Source organism: Biomphalaria glabrata, chromosome 10 (genome assembly GCF_947242115.1).
Source record: "Biomphalaria glabrata chromosome 10, xgBioGlab47.1, whole genome shotgun sequence".
Lineage (NCBI taxonomy): Eukaryota > Metazoa > Mollusca > Gastropoda > Planorbidae > Biomphalaria > Biomphalaria glabrata.
In genome coordinates this window covers 30,564,822-30,590,587 of record NC_074720.1, presented here as the reverse complement: position 1 = coordinate 30,590,587, position 25,766 = coordinate 30,564,822, and the positions used below count along the sequence as shown (strand labels likewise).

General features: G+C 33.8%; 2 protein-coding genes across 8 annotated transcripts in view; one reads left to right on the top strand and one right to left on the bottom strand.

Annotated features, from left to right (window-relative positions):
- Positions 1 to 3,681, top strand: part of LOC106075228 (uncharacterized) — a 214,262-nt gene extending 210,581 nt beyond the window's left edge. For all 6 annotated transcript variants that reach the window (XM_056043823.1, XM_056043826.1, XM_056043827.1 and 3 more), the window contains one exon: positions 830 to 3,681. In XM_056043823.1, the coding sequence (XP_055899798.1) occupies positions 830 to 1,719 (890 nt within the window). In that variant the 3' untranslated portion in view covers positions 1,720 to 3,681. The remainder of the gene's footprint in view (positions 1 to 829) is intronic.
- LOC106075227 (zinc finger matrin-type protein 5-like) lies at positions 3,222 to 12,529 on the bottom strand. 2 transcript variants are annotated; one of them, XM_056043829.1, is made up of 3 exons: positions 12,201 to 12,529; positions 10,592 to 10,811; positions 3,222 to 7,871 (listed from the first exon to the last, which is right to left on the bottom strand). In XM_056043829.1, exons 2-3 carry the CDS (start codon positions 10,779 to 10,781, stop codon positions 7,519 to 7,521), a joined length of 543 nt encoding a protein of 180 aa, XP_055899804.1. In that variant the 5' UTR covers positions 10,782 to 10,811; positions 12,201 to 12,529; the 3' UTR covers positions 3,222 to 7,518. The 2 variants fall into 2 exon arrangements, with proteins under 2 accessions (XP_055899804.1, XP_055899805.1); XM_056043830.1 differs by having other exon boundaries at positions 12,425 to 12,515.
- Positions 12,530 to 25,766: the final 13,237 nt, after the last annotated feature.

Below are 25,766 nucleotides of genomic sequence, written 5' to 3'. Positions count from 1 at the left end.
TGCATTTAAAGTAGAGGAATGGAGCACAGGTGGATATTGAACTGTGAAGGACAATCGAGGCAACTGTGGTGGAATTACCTGGACATATCATCAACACGTCTTTTGTTATTTAGAAGACATCGTCAAAATGTTGGGATTAATAGAAATAAAAAATGATTAACATGCATATCTAGATTGACACATGAAATGCGTAGGACGTAATTATCAACTGTAATCTATAAGATAAAATACAATCAGTTAGTGACAAATGCTGAAAAGTCTTTAATAAAAACGTTTTGAGTCGACCTTGCTGCAATTAAGAAGATGAAATGACACCTCTTTACAGGGCCGGCTGTAAAGGGAGGACATACGGGGCTACATTTACAAAAAAAGAGCTTCCGCGATAGTGAAAATAAAACCATATTTCAACAAGTCAGGACCTTAACGTTAATATTTTTTTTTTTGAAGAAAATTATTTCTTTTTCGCATTTTCAAGACAATGCTTTAAATCTTAAAGTTGGCAACACTGTCGTGGTTAACAAGTGTCATTTCACCATATGTCCGTAATATACAAAAGTAACACCGTCTCATTGTGTGGACAGTAAATGTTTTTATTTGCCTTTAATGTATAAGTGCATGTTTACTTCAAGAAAGCAATCATTTTTATTTACGTGCAGCATCTCTTTAAGTGTTTAGGTTTGGTAAAATTGCATATAATAATATAACTCTTCGACAGATCTCTGAATGTAAAACTTCCTGTTCTTTACAGGTCTAACCTAAGTGAAATAGGAAATGTGTATAATGACATACATTACTATGCGCAAAACAATTTTTTTTTTTATTCTTCCAGGCCTACCCAACACCACAGTGGACATCACTTCAGACTGGTCGTCCTCAGAAGTGCATCTCGACCACCTCGGGACCAACCTCAGCCACATCAGGAAGACCGCCTCCGCCTGGCTGTCAGCATCACAGGCGGTCAGTGTCTACCTCCGCGTGCCAATGTGCAACGGCTCCTCCCCGTGCCACGACAGCGGTTTCTTCCTGACCAGCGTGGAGCACTACTTCACTTGCGAGGGTAACCGTACTCACGACGGCTGCCTTTGCACATGCCCGTCTTTCTTCGAGCGCAGCATGGACCCGGCCAGCTTCCACTTCCTGCACAACTCCAGCGACTCACTGCCCACCTCAGTCTACCCTCTGATGGTCGGGGCGCTGTTTGACATCACCACCACCATCCAGTCCGCCTTCGAGGACGCTGACTACGTCACCGTCACGACCAATAACTCTTTCCTCGTGTTTCGCTACGACCTGACCAACCTCAACTTCCTTCCATCGGGCGGCATGCTCCCTCATAGCAAATGCAGTCAGGCGCACAGCCGCGCCCTCTTTGTCACGTGCGACGAGGCGGCGGAGGCGCCGGACACCACACACAGTTCCCATTACTCCGTCCCAAACCAGTGCTCCTGCGAGTTTTTGGAAAAGCCGACTGACCCTATATTAGGAGACAGAGTAGGAGAAGTGGTGGTGGCTCCGCCCTCGTCCGGCAAAAAATCCGGACCCAGCGATTATTGGGAGACAGGTGACGAGGATACCGCAAGGCCTCTTATTGCGGTGATTGTCTCGCTGTGCGTGGCCATCTTTGCCGTCATTGCCCTTATATCCGGTTACATGTTAGTGGAACTGACGTCACGGCGGAAACACGTCAGAAACCCAAAGATAAGACCATTCGTATCATGACATAGGTGAAGGAGGTTATTTTCCCCCCAAACTACCACCGTCCTGAGAACAAAAAAAAAAAACCCACAAAAATGGCGCACTGAACCAACGCCTGTTAAAGCCATCGCAAACAATTTCATCAAGTAACCAAATAAAGAACTACCCGAATGGAGCATTAAATTGAAGTTAGCAAGAAACCACCAGACGAAACTTGGCCAATTTCTATAGAAATAACTACCAGAAAAATGTGTTCCATTAGCAGGGAAATAAAACTGCTATTTGAGCACAACTGAAACAGAAAGTCGATTTGTTATCGGCACAAAGGATAATAAAGAACAATAAAAAAAACAATTACATACCGAGTACTGCAGTTTCCAAGTACCTTGAAACATTTGTTGACATTTCCAAACACTTTAAGACAATCTAGTTTACCTACCATAATGTAATTCAAACAGATATATTATTATAGACTCAAACTGGATACTCATGGCAACACATGCGGTTTCTTCTATTTATAAATATTTTCTTGTGTGGCCACCTATGATTATATATATATATACATAGTGTGTTAGCATGCCTTTACGACAGATTTGAAACCATTCATTGTTCTCCGGATGATGGAATTTTTGTTATGGAAGGGAGGTAACAGACACAAGGAATTCGTTAGTACGTTCGAATTGCAGCCCTTGCAAAAATAATGGTTTAATGATTATTGAATGTCTTGGAATACAGATCTAATGCAATGTCTATTTAGGTGGACCTATAATCTATCATGTGTATATATATATATTCTAATGCTGATAAAAACCGTTGAACCTGTCATTCAAATTAAGCCCTTCAGATGCTCTATTGTCTTGCTTTTTTCTTTCTTTCTATTTTAAACAATAATTCAAGTGTAAATTTAGACTTTACAGAATTATATATCAATGATAAGAAAATAATAATAAAAATCTTAGCATTGAAATAAAATGAATGGAAGCCAAATAAAAATTTCAATATTCCCCCTCTACCCCTTGTAATAGCACATGAAGGGATGGTGACCACACAGACATCTTTGTAACCCTGAACATTCCTAGGAAGATTCTCACTTGAGAACTTACTGCTGCACAGCAGCCATTTTAGAATAAAAATTCTAAGACTGTACTCTTAACGAGAGTCTTGCTTTCTTTAAAACAGTTCTCAATGGTAACAGTGCCAGAGATTTGGTAAAACATTTATAATGATATATCACATATGTAATAATAACACTAAAGCTTTATGATCCCAGGAACTTGTTTTAGGCCAAGAACATACCAATTTGTTATATTGGGTTTAATTAAATTAAAAAAAAAGGTTATAGAAAAATGTATTTTTATTTATGAGAACTATATACTGGTTGGGCTCTGTTTAAGGAAAAAAAATTTTTTATACAATTTTTGGTTAAAAAGCTTTTTTTTTTTTTTTTTTTTTTTGTTAAATAAAAGGCCTAACATTGTTAGAAAGAATCAGAGCGATCAGTACAACTGTACCAATATATCTAAAAACATTTTTTGGTTGACTTTCCATTTAAATTTTGTTCCATCTGATTTGATAATATTGTTTATGTTGTCTAAGGTAATGAATTTCATTTTACAATGTTTCAAGTCACAGGCATGGAAGTATTGGATCTGTTTGTAAGTGGCGATTAGCACAATCTGAGTTGTTTATATTTTGGAAAACTTTGAAATTTGAGTGCAAGTGATAAATGTACATAGACATAAATGAAATTACACAATATATCAAATAATATTATGATACTGATTTCTTTTTAGAAAAATGTCGAACAATGGAACTAGATCATCTGTCCTGGAGTGGCAAATAGTCTTACTTGCTGTAACAACAAAACTCAGAAATAAATAAATGTCTATTAAAATGAAAAAAAAAAATAATAATAATAAGGCCTAAATGAATGCATTTTAGTCTTCAGCTCAATGAAATAAATAAAAAAAAAAAAAAAAAGAAAAACACAGAGATTTGGAAATGTGAATAGTTTGTTTAATTCAATGAGCTCATCATTTTGAAAAAAAAAAATCTAGACATACATGAACACAAAAGGTCTATGTGTCAAACATCTCAACAAAAAACAAGTTGAATAAGGTTATTTATCTCTTCATGTATAAGAACTACAAATTGTTATAGCACTTTTTTTGTGAATTATGAGTATAATGCTAAACCCTGTTCTTACAATTTTAGAAGTGGGGAAAATAAACTCAGTTTAGATGGTCATTTACTATCATTATCAAGCATTTGCCAAACAGACCTAACAGTTGACTTGTTAAGTTTCACAAGTTTCAACAATAAATGAAGAACACAACATCCTAGCCTTGAACCTGTTTAGACTTACAGAGTAAAGGCTGAATTCAATCTGTGGAAAGTCCTAACCAGATTGTGAACCGTGCACATCATGCAGTGTTTCAACTCAGGGTCATTGTGATGAGAATCTTAAGCACATGACGTGGCAGACATCCATAGCTATTTAATGGTCAACAAACAATGAAGCAATATACACATATTAACACAAAAGTTACCATTTGTCAATAACAAAAAAAAAAGGGGGGAAGAATACAATTTTAGAAGTATGATTATTTGACAAATTATGATCGTTTAAATAAACTGCATATTGATGTTACTATTGTGTACATTTCCTGTTATGTCTGAAAAGTTGTACAATCTTGTTACTTGACTGGCACACTACCCACAATCTGATGTTGTTCTCTTTTCTTTTGTCCACATTGTATGACACAATGTCTAGGATTGATTAAAACTCTTTATCCATTGAGCAAAGCTTTAGGCTTATTTGTTAAGTGTGCTGTAAGCATGTTTTCATTCCATTCCATTTAGTTATGCATCTCAGAATATTATTTAAACCAAAATAGAAATGAAAAAGAAACATTTCTAACATAACGGTGTATCTTTGGCTATGAGACTTGGACATGAAAACATTCTAGAAAAATAGATTTATTTTTTCTGTTTAAAAATGTAAAAAATAAAAACTTTTACAGCAACCAGAAAGCAAATAAAGTATGGTGACAAAAATTAGATTCAGAGATGAAACTATTTTTCTTCAAAATCTTTTTCTTCTTTCCTGTGATGACCAGTGGTCAGCATCATAAATAATATTTTTATTATTTAAAAAGGAGGAACAAGAAGCAAAGATATTGAAAATAAATTGGTTACAATAATAATCTCATTATTCAATTTATTTGCTAATAACTTATACATGAAATAGAATATTATTTTGGTCACTTTAGCTCAATTAGCCCTAACATATATATTTCAAACAGTATAAGATCAAAATCATCCAAGACTTTGCTAATGAAATATTGAAGAAGAAAAATGCTTCAATGAACTGAACATTTATAAATTGTTTTCTTCTTTCTATAAAGGCATTTTTTTAGGAAAAAATAACAACAAAAATTCTCTTCTTATTGAAATGAATCATAATAAAAAAAAATTACAATCAAAGAAAAACTGGGAAAAGTATGGGATATTTGCACACAATGCTAAACAATAAGTATAAAAAAGGGCTTCAGACATGCTACTTAAAAACTTGTTCTACACATCATTCCAAAACACAAGTGAAAGTCTTAAGAGTGTGAGAATAAATAAGATTCAGTTAAATTTAATAATTATATGTTACTAGCTATAAGAACTAATTCTGTGGCATTTCACGTCTTCTCCCTTTGCAACTTCTTGTGTGACTAATAACTGATGCATGAATGTCACCTAATATAAATAATGACAGAATAATTTTTTATTAAGAGAGTAAAGGGTGAATTAAATAAGTGGAAAGTCCTAACCAGGGAGTGAATCATGCACCTCTGGCTCGATAACTTTGAATAGCAGCCATACAGGACCAAATGTGTATACACTTCATGATAATAACCATCAAGAGTCCCCAACCAAAAAAAAAATTTCTGCTTGTGAGATTTAAATTAGTCCCTTAAGTCACGTTTTATCATCATAGTGTAGAAGCAATAAACTGACATAAGAACTCTATTGTTCCCTAGGTAATCAAATCTTTTAATACAATACAACTTTCTGATGTAAACATTAATGTTTAAATAAAACTGAGCTATAAATGTACATTTTGTTTGTGATCATTATATTGTTTGCACAACTTAGACTTAGACTTAGACTTAGGTCCTCCCGCGCCGTTCGGCGCATTGGGCGGCAAGCTGTCTCCACAACGATCCGTCACTGGCAACGTCTGGAGCCTCCTCCCATCCGGTGTCCACTGCCCCGAGGTCCTCCATGAAGGCGCGCCGCCAGGCAATACGAGGACGTCCCTGTTTGCGCTTTCCCCGCCCTGGCCCCCAGGCCACCGCAACTCCTGGTGTGCGCAATTCATCCTGACGTAGAACATGTCCCGCAAACCTCATGCGACGCTCAGTCACAACCTCACTAAGTGTTCGACTCCCAGTTCGGCATAGGATTTCCCTGTTTGAGATCCGGTCTGTGTAACTGACTCCCAAAATCCGTCTCAGCCATCTCTGTTGAGCCACATTTAGTCTTCTCTCAATTTTGACAGATGACTTCCACGTCTCACATGCATATGTAGCAGTTGGAATGACGATTGTGTTGAGAAGGTGCATCTTCGTCTCGAGTCCAACGGCCTGCCCAGTCCAAACAGGCTGCAGCCCTTGGAAAATGCTCCCTGCCTTTCCTATTCGACATGCCACATCATGGTAAGCATCTCCATCATTTGTTATGATGCTGCCAAGGTACGTGAATCACAACGTTTGCACAACAGTAAAACAAAAAATTTCCTCAATGATAATAAAGATAGATTATTATTATTTGTTACAAAGCGGTCACATGACCTGCCCAGACTTCACTCTCATAATCACAATATCCAATACCTGACACAAACATGAAGTAACTAAACATTTCATTTAAAAAAAAAAAAGAGGTTCTGATTTAATCATAGATTTCTCAAAAGTTTTAAATGGAATTATCTATAGTATATATATAATGCCCAATTCTACAAACTTTAAGAAGAATTATTCATTTTAGGGTTTTTTAAGCCTTGGTATAATTTCAAAATGTCAGAACAACATAACAGGAAGTGAAACACAATAGAAATGTTGAGTATTCGAAATCCTTTGCATGACGCACCCTTTCAAGATGTGTGACCAAGAGGCTACGTAAGCTAGACCTTGTTTGGGCTCGTATTTTTTGGCTGAGTTGTGTCTACTGAGAACCTAAAACCTTCTCCCAGATACCCCTTCCTCTACTGGTCCATAAATGAGATTGGACCATAGCATTTTGAGCATGCTATATAAAAGTTAAAAAAAACATTAATTAATATACACAATTTTGTATTGAAAAGATTATCTTATCTTCTTATCCTTGTTCTTGTGACAATGCTTATTGAGGGTCAACATGAATTCTTACTAAACTTCTTTAAAGCCTCACAAAATATGTAGCAACTAGTAAGGCTTGTCTTCAAGTCCAAAGATTAATGAGGAATGCAGTATTTCCCATGGCTACATAGCCCCAGCTGTAACCTACATATTTACCCACATCCAGGGCAAGCGTGGTCGAGGGGCTAAGTACGCTTGAACTTGGCTTGTCTTGGCTACCTAGAAGGGGGCTTGAGGTTCGACACCTGACTCGGGCAGAGTTGTGTTTACTGAGCGCCTTAAGGCAGCACGGAAAACCAACTCCTAGATACCCCCCCCCCCCCCACTGGTCCACAAGTGAGATTGGACTAAAGTGCTCGGAACATGCTATAAGCATGAAAGTAGCACTATATAAAAGCTATAATAATAATAACTATTTACAACAATAATACCATGACTATCCCCAAGTTACATATTCACTGTTCAAAATGGCTGACTTGGTTGGAGGAAGTAAAGATGGTGGCAAGTTTGTAAAAACTGTCAGACATTCTGCCAGTTTGTATTCTGGTACTTTGATAGCATGCACAGTATCTGGTGAGCTAGTACCGTCTGGGAACTCCAGCTTCACCTTTTTGTTACGTTGATCCAGCCAGTCCTTCAGCTTATCTTGAACATTTTCTCCATAGCTATCAGACTGGGTTAGCCTAACTTTAGCTGCCTCTTCTTTCTGTCTGATGACCTCAGACAAATGGAACCTGTCTTCGTTAGTGAGATGAGAAAACTGGCACCTATCGCCAAATTTACAATTTCCTACAAAATAGAGAAAAAAAAGCAAAATAAATACAAATACAAGTTTTTGCAAAATTTCTAAGCAATAAATTATCAACAAAATGTGTCACATTGCTGACTTAAAAAAAGATAGACTCTCCACCAAGGGTGCCTGCAGGATTCTTTGCAAGGGGATGTAAGTTGCCTTCTATAGCTCAAAGTCCTAGTTTCAGTTTTGTTACGGAGAATATTAAAGGAAAGAACTGAAGCTCCTCATACCCTCATACCTATGTGATTTAAAGTGCACTTTAAATGCACCTAAAATAAAATAAAACTAAAAATTTGAACACAGTATCTACTGCACACATTGTATGAATTCGCATTTTGCCAAAAGAGATAAATTTAGCACTAACGCTCTCTCTGTTACAAGAGAAATAGATAAACTTCTTGATGACACCAACAGCATTACATATATGTCATTCAGGTCATTTCTGAAAAGTTTAAGTCTGTGAGGCACAAAATGGACAAAGGCTGCTTTTGGATATTTTTCACGAATCCTTGCCTGAACAAAATTCTGAATGCTAGCCATCACGTGGCAGCCATCATAGCCTTGGTCAAGTAGTTTGTCCATGTCTAGACAGTACTTAATCAATTTGCTGACAATGGCATTAGACACAAGCAGTGCGTCTGTCTGAACACCAGGGATAAAACCATGAAGTCTTCTAGAATACAATCGAAATAAAAAAAAAACGAACGCTCAAAGACATCTGCTTAGTGCATGAGTAATCTGCAGTTTCATCATAAAATGCCCAGCAAAAACAGTTAATTCATGATATTGCTGCTCGTAGTTTTTGTTTTCTTGCTGCCGTCACTGATAAAAATCAACGCTTTGACTCAGTAGTTAATGGCATTAAAAAAACTTTCTTATGTAGTTAATGGCATGTGAAGAACTTTCTTATATTATATCTCTTCTACTGTAAACTGGTGCAGTGTTTCACCTGTTATTTTATTGAGGCCTTACACAGACCCCAACTCCAGAAGGCATGGATACATAATTTACCAATATCACTGCACTCTTTACTCTTGTTCAAAGAAACTTTCACATTCATCACATCGAAAAACAGTTTGCAAAAATTTCTCCTCCAATAAAAAAAAAAATATCATCTTTAACTAAATATAAAAACTAGATTTATGTGCAAATGAAAACAAACCGCCACGACTAAGGTGCTATAGAATATTTGATACCCTTTATTATGCAAAGAATAGCAAGCCTATAATAAAGTGTACTTGAACTACTGACCACCCTGTTATAGTTTTACAATACTAGTGTATCCTTACAACAATATTTCAGTGGAAGCATTACTTGTTCAGTTGCTACTTAGAAGAATTTAATTGATTTGAAGGTGTAAAAAATTTGCTAAAATTTGGCTACTCAGAATTCAGAAGGGTGCACCATACACGTAAATGGTCGGACATCAATTCCTGATAAGCCTAACCAAAACTACAAAATTAACTTATCCTTACAACTGTACTTAGTGGAAGCACTACTTGTTCAGTTGCTACTTAGATTTTAATCGATTGGTGAAAAAATGTCTAGAATTTGGTTCTTCAGAATCCAGGGGGTGCATATGCACCCCCTTCCCCTGGAGGCGCCCATCCTCTCCATCGACACATAAAATAGCATCTGAAGAAAATGCTTTTTATCATGAATACTTGTGTGGCCTTAGTCACCTTTTATGAGTTTAATTATTCCTTTTATGCGCTCCTCTGCTGGGCTTTGTCCTCCTTAATCCAAGGATATGTTTAAATCTACTGCTATTTGGGCTTTACAAGTAAGTATACCTTAACCAAGTTAGAGAAAGAATTAATAATTTCTTTTTATTTCATAGTATTTCTTTTATTTTTTCATTTTATACCAGTACCTTTTTTAAAGCATGATTCTGTTCTTCATAATAGGTATATTATATTTGTATTTAAATTTGGGTAACCATACACACAATATAATATAACTTTTCACAGTAATTAAAAAAAACTTTCTTAAATGTTAAGATCAATAACTAGAGTAAGATAAATTAAATACAAAATCTTATTCTCATTCATGTGAAGTCAGTTTGGAGTACATATTTATCTAAGTTCAATGATACCTGAATGATTCACTGACTGACATTTCACTAATTCTCCCACTTGCCAAGGATGAAAAAATATGCAAATTAAACCAGTTACTACTTTCAGTGTGCCTATAACAACTAAGCACCTTTAAAAATTGAACAGCAACGTTTAAATTTACCAAAAAATGATTTTTATTCAGGATTTTGACCAAACCTTTTATTAAGTAAATCTGGCATTTAAAAATTACAAAATTCTACTACAGTTTTTTTTTCTACAAAATCTAATTCTCCTCAAGATTAAGATAATTGTCAGAGCGAATGCGGTGGATTACCCTTAAAGAGTGTGTTTGGGCCGGAGGCTAAAATGCAAACAGACAAGAAGAATACTTGTAACTGATCTCAGTGATGAGCCTAAGATGTGCTATATACTTTATATTATTTCAACCATAGTGTAGCAAGGGTATCCTCTCGTCTAAAATAGATCTAGATATTATTCTTTAGATTTAGAATCTCCACAAGTCTACCAATTTATTAAGTCTAGTAAATACTAATTATTGATTTTGACAAAGCTAAGAAGTCTAGATGTAAGTTATATATATATATGATTTATAAATAAATTATAGATCAATATGTAATATGAGAAATCATATGTACCAGTTGATAAAAAAGCCCGGCATGGTTTTTTCTTTCTGTCGTCCTCTAAAATCTCTTTCTCATCTCTGAATGCATCGTAATGAGCCTTTCGAGTTGACAAATGAGCATTTCCAGTCAGATGTACTTTTCTACTTGTTGGATTATCGGCAAAGGACTTGTCACAATAATCACAATAGTATCGCTTACCCATCTAATCTTCTGAAGGTCTATATGTGTTATTCTAGATTGACAATAGATAAGATATATTTTAGTGATTTAGATAGTGTATCTGGATCTTAGATATAGATAACTTTTAACTCTATTTTTTTTATTCTACACTGTCTACACAATGCACAGTAAACTTTGCAAACAGTACAGTTTTTTTATATATATATATTGTAATAATTCTAGACTTAACCTTAAAAACTATGATGATTAATTATATCTAATCTAGATCTAGATGTCTATATTACTAGTCTATGCTAATGTCTCAACTCTAGATTCTATCTAGTCTACATGTCGTACTATGAATCTAGAGATCTAGATCATGCAGTAGATGTATCACTATCACTGCCATTATATTATATATATGCCTTGTATGGACCAACTAGATTCTAGAATAGTATATTATTATAGATTATAAAATATAAATAATAGTAGATCTAGTCTATTCTAGAATAGTATATTATTATAGATTATAAAAGATAAATAATAGATCTAGTCTAGACCTTTAGTCTTAGTGCTCTACTCCTCTAGTATAGGAGATTGATTATTACATTATTTGACAGAAATTCTAATTATAGACCACACTTTATTCTAGTAATATAGATATATATATATAGTATGCATCATATTTATATAAAGTTAGACTAAAGAATTAGACTGAGATTCTTCTTAATCTAGATCTAGATTATAAATAGTAGATTTAAGTCAATTTAAGTAGATAGATCTATATACAGATAAGACTATTAAGAATAATTTTTCAATAATCATGAAATATATCAGACATATCATTCATGATGATGATAGATAATTATTATGATAATGATAAATCTAGATCTAGACATCTATCTATCAGATCTATCTAGTGATCTAGACTAGACTAGTAGACGTCTGACTAGGGTCACTAGTAGATATATATAAAATCTATATAATTATTATTATAATAAAAAATTAATATCTACTAGACTAGATATAAACGCTAGTAGATCTAATTATTCTAATTCTAGGTTTCTAGAAGGCTATAATTTTTAAAATTATTATAATATAATTATAGATCTAGTCTATACATAGAGTAGATCTAATCTAGTCAATCTAGAATCTAGACTAAAGTATTCTAGAGTGACTAGAGTTAAAACATTGATTAATAATTTGATACATTCTTAAATTCTAGATATAGAGTCTCTAGATCTAGAATAACTAGATCTAGATTGATTAGATATCTATTATCTACTACTAGGTAACTAGATCTACTATCTTATCTGATCTACTAATTTGGTAATTAGATTTTATTAGATCTAGATCTAGATCTAGATCTAGAAGTCTAGATGATGATGATCTATCTAGTTTATTATAATAATAATACTAATATTATACTAGAGTTAGTAGAGTACTAGAGTCTAGTAACTACCTAGATAGATCTAGATTTAGATCTAGATAGTAGATTCTAGATCTAGATCAGTTCAGTTGACTGAGTCTGAGTCTTTGAGTTGTCAGTATGTCAGTAGACTGAGTTACAAATTGAAATACAAGTGAGTAGATCTAGATCTATATATATAGATCTAGTATCTATGATAGTTACATAAACTAATGGTCTAAAAATAGATCTAAATTATAACTAATATTTGTTTTTACAAAGTCAAAGTTTTAGTAAGTACAACCAAAAAAATAAGATCTAGATCTAGACTTGATTAGATTCTTAATCTAATGATGTCTATATTCTAATCCATTTCACCAAATTTAAGCTTTGAGAGTTATCTAGGTTGAATGTTAGTTCTCGTGTATTTAAAGCTAGTTAAATAATTGTATAAATACAGACCTATATATATTATACAAAATGTTACAAACGGGTAAGAACTTGGAACTATTAGCAATATTATAGGCCTACATCGCTACATTACCATTCCGGGCTTGACAATGTTAGTTCAATGTTAGGGCCCTTTGCGTTACATAGATCTATTGATCTAGTATAATTGGAACCAGATATCCATGCTAAACAAAATTTCCTCCTTTTTGTTTTTAAAGAAACGGTTGTCGCGAAGGCCTAAGTCGGCTATTTGCGTAATATGCGTATTTATTAATGTGAAAGCAAATGGAAATGTAGGCAAAAAGTGCATTTGAACCTATTTTAAGCACGAGAAAGCCAATGGTAAAACTATAATAGGAAAAAAAATTATGTTAGCGTCAAGCAGAATGTAAAATGTTAAATGGACCATTTTGATGAATGGACAACAGCCGAATGGGGGGCTCGTTAAGGGCAGAAAGTGACAAAAAGCTCTAAAGAAACCGTAGAAGCCTTGTGAGTGGTGAGACATATAAGCTCCTCACCAGAACAAAATAAATCGATGAACAAAATCACAAACAGTTATAGACCTACTGCGAACTCAGGATTCATAGTTAACTTTTAAAATTAAACGGTTCGCTTTCAGAAAACAAACAAACAATAGAAAAAAAAAACAACTTTTTAAAACAAAAGCTAAACTAAGGGAAAGAACCGCTAATTACTGCCATTTATCTGAATATTACATGGTTTAGCCCCATTTTTGCTATATACAACGAAATTATTTAATTAGTGGTAAATGATTACCTATTGGTATTAATTTTTGTATTGATTTGTGTAAGCATCATAAATAATTTAGTAAAATTTCAAATGATCCGAGAACGGGATGTGGAAGAAAAAATTTGTGACAAAACGTGAAAAAAGGGCACTAAATCCACATTTCCAAATGAACGAACCAAACCTGAATTACTGCCCATAATTGCACAGTCCACAGCAGCACTTGCAAAAGTTAAAACAAGACACTAAAATCAGACTAGACTTTTCTAAGGCATTAATGAAAAAGTTCACCACCATATCCTGCTTAAAAAACTAGAATACTTTGGCATTAAGACTTCATTACATCAGTGGATTCAGTAGGATTTTCTAATAGGAAGAGAACAAACTGTATTAATAAATGGCTTCAAATCACACCGATAGGCCTAATAGTAAACTCAGGTATAGGCCTACTTCAAGGAGTAGTCTTTCGATGCAGAATAAGAAAAACATAAAAGATTATATTTAGCGTACTTATATAAATTACTTCGGATTTGTAATAGATCTAGGCCAAAAAAAAATCATTTATAAAAATAAATGAAAAAAAAGAGAACTACTTGAATTCGAGCCAACTCAGCCATCTCAAGCCTACGCGATAACCACTCTGCTAGCGAAAAGTATAAGGAAATCGAAGATTGTATAGTTATCTATTGTTTCTATTTCATGTTTGTGTTCACTAGGCCTGAGATGGCAGCCTAATATAAAAGGGACTAATTCAGCTTATACCAAGACTTCAGTCAAATACTATTTCTTTCCCTTGCTTGAGATACCAAACAATTTATTACAAGTAATTTATTACCAATAGTTAATTAACTATTTTTTTAAAAAAATGAATGACTCTTGTGTTGCCAGGTAAAATAAATAATTGTGCAAAATTTTAGCTTGATCTGAGATTAGGTGTCGGAGAAATAAACGTTTTGCCAGACAGTCAGATTGAGTTGATAGAAGCTTTATAAAAAGTAGCCGTTGCATCAGAACTTTGCAGAATCTAAACTATCATGATATTGGGTTTTCAATATATTTTCTAGTTTCTGCGATTTAAACGGGACGAATGTATGGACAAACGGATCCACACAAAACTAATAACGGCCTTTCCCCTTTAAGGGGCCGCTAAATATATATAGGCTCTAGTTCTAAAAAAAATTAAACAAGGGAAAAGATAAGAAGTACTAACCTAATATTAAGTCCATTAATAATAATTTTAAAGAAAAGGAACAAGTAGGCAAGTTCTTCTTAATTTAAGTGTAATACAAATAAAAGTAATGAAAAGTTAATTTAAGTACCCTTTTCAGACCTTGAAATTTATGGGGCAGAAGATGTAAAGTTCTTCTGCTTCTGTGGCCCTCGGTTTACGAAGGTGTCATGTGGCCAGCACAACGACCAACCGCCTTTACTTTCACCAACTAATGTCAGATACCCATTAGAGTGGGGTGGACTTAGAGGCGCTCAAAGATCCCGAAGTAAAAAATTAGGCTTCACCGGGATTCGAAGCTGGGACATCGGTTTAGAGTCGAAGTGCTTTAACGCTCGGACAAAGCTATGACCTGATAATTGAATTCATCTACTTTTGTGTGCCATTCCTGAATGTGCGGTACTGGATTTAAGAAGACCGATTAATAACTAATTGCGTATTATTTTATTCTGCGGGAGTAATAGAAATATGTGTAATCAACTGGAAGGTGGGTAAATAAAATTTGTAACTCATTTATAGTTAACTAACCTTAATATCTGATATGTTATTTATATTTAATTTATATTTATTATTACCATATATATTACCAAAAAACAATTTTGATTAGGCTTTATTATATTTTTTTGACATAATTTATGTTTCATAATTCATAATATATGCGAGACACAGGTAGGCCTAGTTATTTACGCATCCAAACCTTAATACAAAATGAAATTATTAATCGTCTGCCCCTTACTAATATATACATCCAAATATTCAGAAACGGTTAACCGCATCCTTTACGAGTGCGCGATACTACACCCCAAAAACGGCCATTTGAGTGAAAAAGACACATTTGCACATGGTGAGTTGACCGTGAGTTGACCCTGTACAGAGACAGGGAAACTCTACAACGAACTACTACTTTACTTGTCCGTGTTATAAAAAAATAGAGTTCTCAACACGGTGCCCCAGTGCGATGAGACTCACACGGGAACTTTAGACCCGAGTACGCTATTCTGTCTAAACTTGGCACTCAGTTTGAAGCGATCATTTGAGGAAGAGATTAGGCTAAATGAATAGCAATACAAAACTCCTGTGGGAGTGTATAAGGGAATGCGAGAGCTTTCCAATTGCACGGTGCGGAGTGGAAATAGAGCTTCCACGTCCCTGTCGATAATCGGTGTGCCGTTTCTCAAGGGACCGTTACACTAAAGTCCTGCACGGTTGGCTTGGTGCAACATTGGAAAATGGCGAGGGTTCCCGGTGTGCTCTGCTTTCGTCCATGCATTCTAGTTCATGCGCCCGGAGTGACGGATACATCGGAAATAGCAATGTTTTACATAGACATTGACTTGGACCTCTTCCAGACAGAACGGTTTGTTCCAGCAGGCTTACACGCCTAGAGGTCGAAAGGCCTTCGGCTCAATTCTTTTGACAATCACACGGTATCTTTAGATTTAAGTTGTCTTGAACGGGGGCGGCAATGCACCCAGTGGGGTGATTTCATGAAAATGGAGTAAAAGAAATGAGAGGCACAAAAGTGGCGCTGAATGGAAGATACTATGCGTCTTTTGAAACAAAGAAGAAGGAAGAGATTGGTGAAAGTCCTCAACATCAACACATTTTTCTTGAACTTCAACGTAAAGATTGCCAAAAATTAATTGTAATTGGTTTTCTTGTTTACAAAAACAACAAGCAGTTTATTTATCTACAATACACATGTACATAAAAAAAAAAAAACAATCAAATTATTAAACAATCAATTTATTTCTTAAAAAGAGCTCATCTAAAGGGGAAGAACTCCGTCCTAAAATATATCTACAAATAATGTACAAGGTTTTTCCCTTCTTCGATATCAAACAAAATAATTAATAAGGCCTTCCAATAATTAATTGACTAATTGGGTATCTTTTTTTTTTATTGATTCAGGTTTTGTTAGGTACAATAAATAATTGTTTAAAGTATTAACTTGATCGGAGAATGTGATCGGGAGAAATAGCGTAAAAAACTATTTAAGGGGACTAAACTCAACAAATTTAGCCATATCTGTAAATACTGTATTAGTTTCCCTTATTGCTTATTAAACAAAATAATGAATTACCAGTAATTAATTGTCTAAGTGGTTACATATTTTAAATTTATTCATGTCTTGTTTATGTAAATAAATAATTGTACGAAGTTTCAGCTTTATCTGCATACTTGCTACCAGACAGACAGACAAAGTTGATATAAGCTTTGTAAAAATATTATATCTACGTTGACAATCAATTTCAAAAATAGAACAATACGGCACTTATTAAGCAGTAAAAACATCGACAAAGTCGACCAACAGTATACATTTCCAGTATGTAGCTAATTATCTTACCATGAGTTTTATTTAGTAGCAAGTACATAAATGTGTACAGTTATAGAGTGTAAGTGTATGTGTATGAAGTGTGTGTTTCCAAGGCCAAGGTCGAGAAAATGGGAGTGAATGTTTCTGATAAAATCACGAGCTGGTCTGTCATAATGAATTTAATATAAGTCACGTGAGTAAAAGTTGAACTGATTGTTTATTATAAAGAGACCTGAGACACTAAAGAAGTGGTTATGTTTTTAAGTTTTGTTTTCATTATCATTTGATTTCAATCTGTATACATCTACTTATAAGTTAAATCTATGTATTTTAAAAAATATAAGTTAAATCTAAGTTTGTTTACATTAGAATTTTAAAAGTTTCTTTACATTTTGAATATAATAAGGCTACATAGGTTTAGTACTACTTGTTTCAAGGTACACAAGAACAACCGAGGTGCAATACCTACTTTGCATGAAAACATTTTCAAATGATTACAAATCGGCCTTGGGAACATAAAAATAGCAAACATCATGACACTAGGACAAGTAAGTACTTGAAGAATTTTTAGAAGCAATTTAAAGCAATTTAAAAAAATGTGTGACTATTCAAACAATATTTAAAAAAAAAAAACAGCAGTGCAAAAGATGGTTTAGGGTTAGGGTTACAAGATTGGGTTACAAAATTGCAGAGCTTGTTGCGAAAACAAAGTTTAATAATGCGGGTATCAAAAAAGATAATTCCAGCTTTACGAGAAGTCATTTACAGCACAGTGATGCATCAAGATCTCAATAAGGTTTTAAATATATGACCAATAAGACAGGTGACAATTTTATCAAAGACAAAATAATGAAATTGTCTGCAAAGTGAACCAAAATCTTTTAAGGAAACTTCATATTAGAAAATTTCTTTACAAACAGTTGAGTCAACTTAATTTACATTGTAACTTTGTGAATTTTGTTGGATACAGTGCGTTAAAGTAGGAATTGTGAACATGAGTTTTGAATGACCGGAAGTATGGACGTTTGAGAGAGCGAGAGTTTAGAAAGCGATGTGACCATGTATTGTAAGACGTCACTTACAGAAGTGAAGAACGGACGTGTAGTACTGTTTACCGCTGCATGTGGCGCCACGTACGCTCCACTTATAATATAGATTATAGAGTGGGGCATTAAATTTTGAATCTTGTTTACAATATATTTGATTTATATACTTACTTAAATATCTTATCTTATCTTATCTTATCTTATCTTATATAATACAGAAGTTACTTCCAAAATGAAGACGAGTAAGTCCTAATTGGCATGCATTCTTTTCCTCCTAAACCAAAAAATAAACACTTTCATCAAATATTAAAGAAATACAAAATATTTTAAAACAGCACACTATGACAATTTGAAAAGAAATTTGCAGAAATATTACCTTCCTTTTTAATATAGTCTCCCCTGTTCTTTATTATTAATATGGAATAATTTTAAAATGTATTTTTATAATTGCATAGCTGATTTAAAAAAATGAAACAGTTTCCTTTTAGAAAACAGAGAAGTAGCCGTTGTACCAAAATTTAGGAAGAGCTAAAATATCATGATTTAATTTAATATTTTCTCTAGCATTTCCAACCTTAACGGACGGACGGAGGGACGGACACACAGATCACACAAAACCAAAAGCCGCATTTCCCCTTTCGATGGCTGCTAAGAAACAACTTTTCGACGGATGGGAGAAATAAAAAATAGAGAGTAAAAGGTGAATTACCTCCCTTATATCGTGACTCAAAAGTCTAGTTCATTTTGGTTAAGCCTTTGACCCTGCAAGAATGGCGTATTCTTTTCTTTTTTTTTTTTAATTCATCATTCGAATGTTTTCTATAACATGATCTATAACACTAAATATTGATTTCTCGATTGTATCTTATAGAATAGTTATGACAGTCTGTCTGAGCCATCCATTTCCTTCCATAATTACAGGAACTTCTGTTTCTATGTCTTAGTGTTGACATCTAATCGTTCTAGATACTATATAGGGATTACTAAATTTACAAATAAAATAGATATACATATTATAATTTAATATCATAGATTAGGAGTGGGCAAATTACTGCCCGCGGGCTACATGCGGCCCGCCGAAGTGCTTTATGCGGCCCGCCGACACCTATAGAAATCACGTGTGCCATAGTATATACATATAAAAATGCAAATATTAAAAATAATATCGATATAAATAATTGAAACTGTCTCATTATAAAAGTTTTAAGTAAACAAAGATTATGCTTATTGGCTATACATCAATACACTCAATTTAAGACACAATCTCTGAGTGTTGGGTAGGCTTGGAACAAGATGGCAAGTGTAACAACTGATGGAGCTCGATCTTTGACTGAGACAATTTTTTTTTAAAAATACAAAAATATCCCAACCATAAACTTTAAACTGGAAAGTTTGCACAAAGCTGCATAAAAATTCGACGTTATATTTACACTGGATTCCTAGTAATTAAACTTAGTAGAGCTGGGTGTGTTAACCACGGGTTGTTCCGATTTATGAACAAAATAATCCAATGTATCCGCTAGCTTAGCATGGGCAAAGCAAACGAGGTATAAAATCTCAAGGAAGAAATTGTTATGTTACTCGAAGAATATTGACTGTGACTTTGTTACTAATATTTCTAATGAAGGGTGGAAGACAAGATTTCATGTTTTTTATAAATGCTATTGCAATTGATTGTGAAATATAAATGTATGTTAAATCTTTTCAAACAAGGTTTTCCCATTTCTACAGGCAAGCAAAAGAAAATAGCTTTTGTCATTTTCCTTTGCTGAAAGGTGAAACTATTTTTAGTGAAATAATTAAAAGTACAACACTTATTACGATTCCTTAATTGTGCAATTTATAAAGGCAAATTTTAAGACTTCAAGAACTAGTCTTCAATACCATCAGCTCACCATTTATCGCAGAAGCTTATTCAACTCCAGAGGACATAACTTCAAGCAAAGAGAAGTTCCAGTCATTAATACCACGGGAGTCGTATTAGTGCCAGAAGCTGTATTTCCACACTTAAAAAAACTTTGCTGCTGTTCACACTATTTGGGTACACATACATCAGTTATTCTTCTTCTTCGTTCTCATTTTACATTTTAGAAGGTTCAGATCAGTAATTCTACATCTGAGATGAACCGCGCAGTGGTTTCCGGATCAGGCAGTTCTACAAATAGTCTTTGGAGAGTCTTTTTCGGGTCTCTTGATTTAGTATGCACAATTGAAGGGACATGGTCAGCATTCTCTGGTGATGCTCTACAAGGGCAGGTTTCGCTCGTCCCGACATTGAACTTCGGAACATATATTATTGTCTCATTCAGTGAGCAAACATTTTTTTGTGGAAACTAAATAAGTATAATCACTGGTCAATGTTGATTGACTGTAATTTGACAGCAGTCACAGTGGTAACAACTTGTAAGATAGTTTCACAGTTCCGAAACATTTTACACGAGTGTAAAAAGTAAAATACTGCTTATTAAGTACAAAAAATCGTAAAATTGGTTTCAAAATTGCTAACTCTTGTAATTTTTTTACGCGGAGTCTGAGAAAAAAATTAGAAAGAAACGTGAATGTAATACACTGAAAATAGGAATTAAAAGACATTCTACACAGTTAGCGAGCGTATCTTTCTAAAATATATACATATTCCCAAACCTTTTTTAATGCGGCCCGCGATACAAAAAGGTTGCCCACCCCTGTCATAGACAATCTTGACTTCATTATAAATACTCTTCAAGATGCACATGAAACACTCAGAAGACGTTCACTGTAATTAGACGCATTTTTTACGCCCCCCCCCCCCCCAAAGGTGAAAAGTCGCTATTAGTTTTGTGTCTGTCTGTCGGTCTGTCTGTCCGTCCCGTTTAGATCTCGTAAACAAAAAGATAGTGAAAATCTGACATCACAATATTTTAGACTATTCAAAGTTCTGATGCAGCGGCTATTTTTTTCTTTTCTGACAGCGAAAAATCTAATTTTTGAAATCACTTATGCAAGCAGGTTTTTCATAAAAATACACCACTTTAACAACTATTCACTATTAATAGTAACAAACTCGGAAGGCTCATTAAAAGGGGAAACTTTCATTTATCCCTATTCTAACACATTTATGCAAACGGTTGTAGATTTTTTTGTCAAAACAAATTTTTTATTACATTTGTATTGATATATTGTGTATGTTCTGTAATATTAAGTACTATATTTACACATAAAAAATGTTTACTATTTTTTTAAAGAGAAAAAATCTATTTAGTATGCATATAAGTTAGACATAATTTAAAACAACAATTAATAAGTAGTTTTTCATATTATCGCGTGAACTGCACAAATACAATAGCACTATAAAACACCTAACCAAAGAAAATGTTTTATTTTTAATTATTTTTTTTCTTTACGGAAATGTTTTATTCTTGATGAATAAGAGATTGGCCCTTTACAAAACAATTAGATCAATTAGATATTCATTATAAGACATCTGTTAGGCCTGGTTCACATCTAACTTTACATTCACTTTCACCTATCCTTTGGTCTGCTGAACCGCTGGCGCACTTCACGAGATCTGTTAACTTTTTTTTCTCCATTATTTTCTGTCATTTGTCTTGATAATATTGAAACCTGCCTTTTTACCTGTCTGGGTGGACCACTTTGGGGGCCGATTTTCAGTTTGTGTTTCCACACAAACTGTCTTTGTAACCTTGTTTAAAATAGTGCTACACATTTCCCTGTATGATAAGACTCATTCTATGTTACATCCTAAAGTTGCGAACATTAAAAAGTGTATAGTCTTTGTGGTCAAAGAATTGTAATAATAAAAATTCATATTTAATTCATGTTTCAATTCCTTCATTAGTGATGTAAACTATAGGCCTAAATAGGCCTACTTTAAAGTAATATATAATTATATCAAAACATTTTTATTTGTTATAGTAGTTATGCTGATGTGGACAATTGTAGTCAAACTGCATTTCCATTTGTTTGGACCAATACAATTATCATATCTTATCTTTATCAAAGTTTTTCATACATGGAGCCAAATCTATAAATAGTAAATTTGTTTTTTGGTGTATTCGGTGTGCAGAATACGGACGTATTAATACGCTTTGCCTTTTTAATACCTTATAATAATTTGTGTGCTCAGTACTGCAGAACCACAGTTCCAAGTTATTCATTTAGAGTAGCTTAGAGTAATTTGTTATTTACTTGGCAACAGTGATATTCCAATATGGCGGTTTTAGTATTATTAGTCTATTAATTCTTATTTAGAATTTGTCCCCTACATTTCTCTGTTCATTTGCTTACGTGTTTCTTTAGGGTTTCATTATATCGGCACCATATTTGCTCATATTGCTTTTGTTCTTTTCTCTCTTGCTGAATGATGTTGCCTCAAGAACAAAAAAAAACAGACTACTGTGATTTAAAATCCCCAAAACTTTATAAAACCCATTTTTCCAACTAAATAATAAATATAAACTTATATATTTAACCTAATATGTGATAAACAATGAAGAATTCTTTAAAAAGTATAGTGTTTTGCAATGGCATTTACAAGAAATCTTTAGGAATTTTGTTAATTAACTATGGTAATAATGGATACATTGTTTAAATTCAAGTTTACTTAAATTTTGTAGCACTGGTTACTACGTCCTCTACAGAGGGATTACATAACATTGGAGGTTTCAGATCAGTAAACCTATATGTGAGAAGAGTTGTGCAGTGGTTTAAATGTGAAACATGATACTCTCCAGGAACATATATCCTTTCGGATGAGCAGTTTTTAATTTGGATTATTGTTACCTTCTTGGTTCTGCTTCGTTACTACTGCTTTATGTAACCGGTATGGAAGAGCTTTGATTGTTTACTAGTTACTAACCTAATAGAATCAACTTAAAGTGATTACAAATATAGACACAGCCTGAGGTGTGTGACTAGTTACAGAAGCACCTATCCCAGTTTCTTGGATATTTTAGACGGGATTCCTAGAATAGTTCCCTTATCAAAAGTGTCTAAATAGATGACTATGTTCAGATCCGGTAAAAGGGCACCCCCCTCCCCTCAGGCTATTCCTCGTCAAATTCATTGCTTAGTAACAAATGAATCAAGCGTGCAAAGAAGTTCAATAAAATTGAAAACCTAAATGTCGGACGGGATGCGATGTTTACATTCACAAAGAGCCCAGCAGGACGCTCCCAATGTCGGAATGTCAAATTTTCCGAAAACTTATTGAAATAGAAATAAAACGTGACTAAGATCGAATACATTAATTACAAATAACCTAGAATATAAGCCAATAATAAAGCCAATTCCAGAAAGAGGAAGGTGCCAATAATAATTTCAAAAACGTCTCGCAAATGTACGTTTAAATAGCAAGAAGCGAATCAGAAGGAAAGGTTAAAAAATTTTTGACGGGATGGAGGGTTTCAAAAGAAAATAGTTTTCAAACGTGCTTGATGTATCTGTTGTATGCGAGTGCTTGAAAAGTGCTAGAAAGGTACTTGAAAAGTACTAGAAAAGTAAGGCTATTATTTGAAGACTAGTTATTTCTTATACATATTTATCAAATATCTCTGAGAAAATAAGATTTCGTATCTTGCTGACCAATCTTTTGCTCAGACATCCATAAAAACGTATAATATACTCCAGACAGACGACAATAGCTTACTCTGGGTTAGTTTTGACAAAATGTGCAGGTACCAAGGGTCAGTGTAGCCAAGAGGTATAATATATTCTTTTGTAATCCTCAGCCTTTGAAGATAATGTCTTATTATTATTCCTGTTGCTTAGTAAAAAGTACAATTGAAAATAAAAATGTGTAAAGAAAATAAATAAATGTATAGATAAAATAGAAAGGCTTTTCAAGATATCCAATATCTATGTAATCTATTTCGTTGTCTTATTGGATAGGAGAGTTAACAGACGTGTCCCTCCCCCCATCCCACTTCTCTAAATCTACTGTCGTGTCCACGGTGGCTCCACAACTTTCCCAGTCTACGCTACAACGATAAGATTTGCACATCCGGGAAGATATTTCAGACAAATGTAATCTTCTGGTTTTTCCTTTCGCCTTCTTCAACCTGACTGGAAGACTACTGAAACGTGACGGCAATTATTTGGTTTTAATATTGACTTATCTTACTAATAATAGTCTTGGGATGTTGCAAATGACTTAAGGAATAGTAGCTAATTTCGCCATCGAAATCGATGACTTTTCCTTAACTGCTTTGTTTTTCTTGAGAAAAATTTTGAGATTTTGAAACATTTTTTTTACAAAGCTTATATCAATTCGCTCTAGCTATCTGTCTGTATAGAAAACAAATTTGTACACGTTATTTCTCCGACACACAAACTCGAATCAAGCCGAAATATTGCTTTATTATTTCTTTTATCTTATCTTATCTTATATGATAACTGACAACACAAGAATCAATAAAAATTAATAACCAATTAGTTAATTAACTATTAGTAAGTAATTAATTATCTCAAATAAGGGAAATAAATTTTACTTTACTGAAGTGGTGGTATAAGCTGAATTAGTCCACTTTATAGGGCACCGCTTTAAAGTAAGTTTAAAACAAACAATTGATAACTATACATTCTTCTACTTTCATAAGTACCTCCTTAGCAGAGTGGTTGGTATGTCGGATTGAGGAGACATATTTCATGAATTTGAATTCAGGTCATTCCCCCCTTTTTAGCGGCCCCCGAAAGGGGAAAAGACGCTATTTGTTTTGTGTGGAATGTCTTTCCGTCCGTCCCGTTTAGATCTCCTAAACTTTAAAAGATAGTGAAAATCTGACACTATAATATTCTAGACCTTTCAAAGGTCTGATGCAACGGCTACTTTTTTTCTTTTCTGAAAGCGAAAAATGTAATTCTTTAAATCACTTATGCAAGCGGTCGACTAGTTTCAAATAATAAGTGAAAACAATACGATTGTTATGCTTCTTTTTATTCTGAGAAAGTGTCTACAGTTTTAAAGCAGTGTGTTACTGTGTGTGCATAATCATATATTCAAAGAATAACAAATCATTATACCAGAAGCATCCCCTTTTTTTTTAAACTTCAAAACTCACTCTCTCTCGGCCAACACATGACACCACTAATAAAGCATGACACTTTGACTTTGTACAGAGTTTTCTAGTAAAACATGGTATTTGAAACCCCACATTGCGTAAAGCTATGTGTAAAAGGATCCTAAAATTACAATCTGAAGTTACAAAAGGTTGGTTGGCCAGACTCCATATCTTTGAGTTTATAGTTTAATCGCGTGCTAGACATGCATGAATAAAAAAAGGAAAAGGGAGGGGGGGGGGGCAACATGAAAAGTTTAAAAAGTTGAGAATATAAAAAAAAAAGGAGATAAAGAGTACAATAACTAAAAAAAAAACTTTCCAGAGAAATGAAGTATCAGTGAAATGTGGTTCAGATGACCATTAATTGAGCTCTAATTGATGCAGCAATAAAACATGATATTCAACAAAATGTCGTAAAAATGTCTATTAAAATACATGGAAGCCACGTAAATAAATAATGGAGAATTTTTATTCCTTTTTTTTTTATAATTGTAAAATAAGCAAAGGGCTTATCCAAGAAGAACTCCACATTTGTAGCAATACTTCAATAAAAAGAAAAAGTTCCCCTTTATGATAACGTGCTTTAAAGTAAAGATGCAGTAAAGGTCATCTGTTTCTGTCGCCCACGGTAAACGAAGATGTCATGTGGCCAGAATAAAGACCAACCGCCTTTACTTTTTCACAACTAATTTCAGGTAATCATTAGAGCTGGGTGGACTCAGAAACGACCTGAAGATAACAAAATTAAAAATCACAGTTTTCACCAGGATT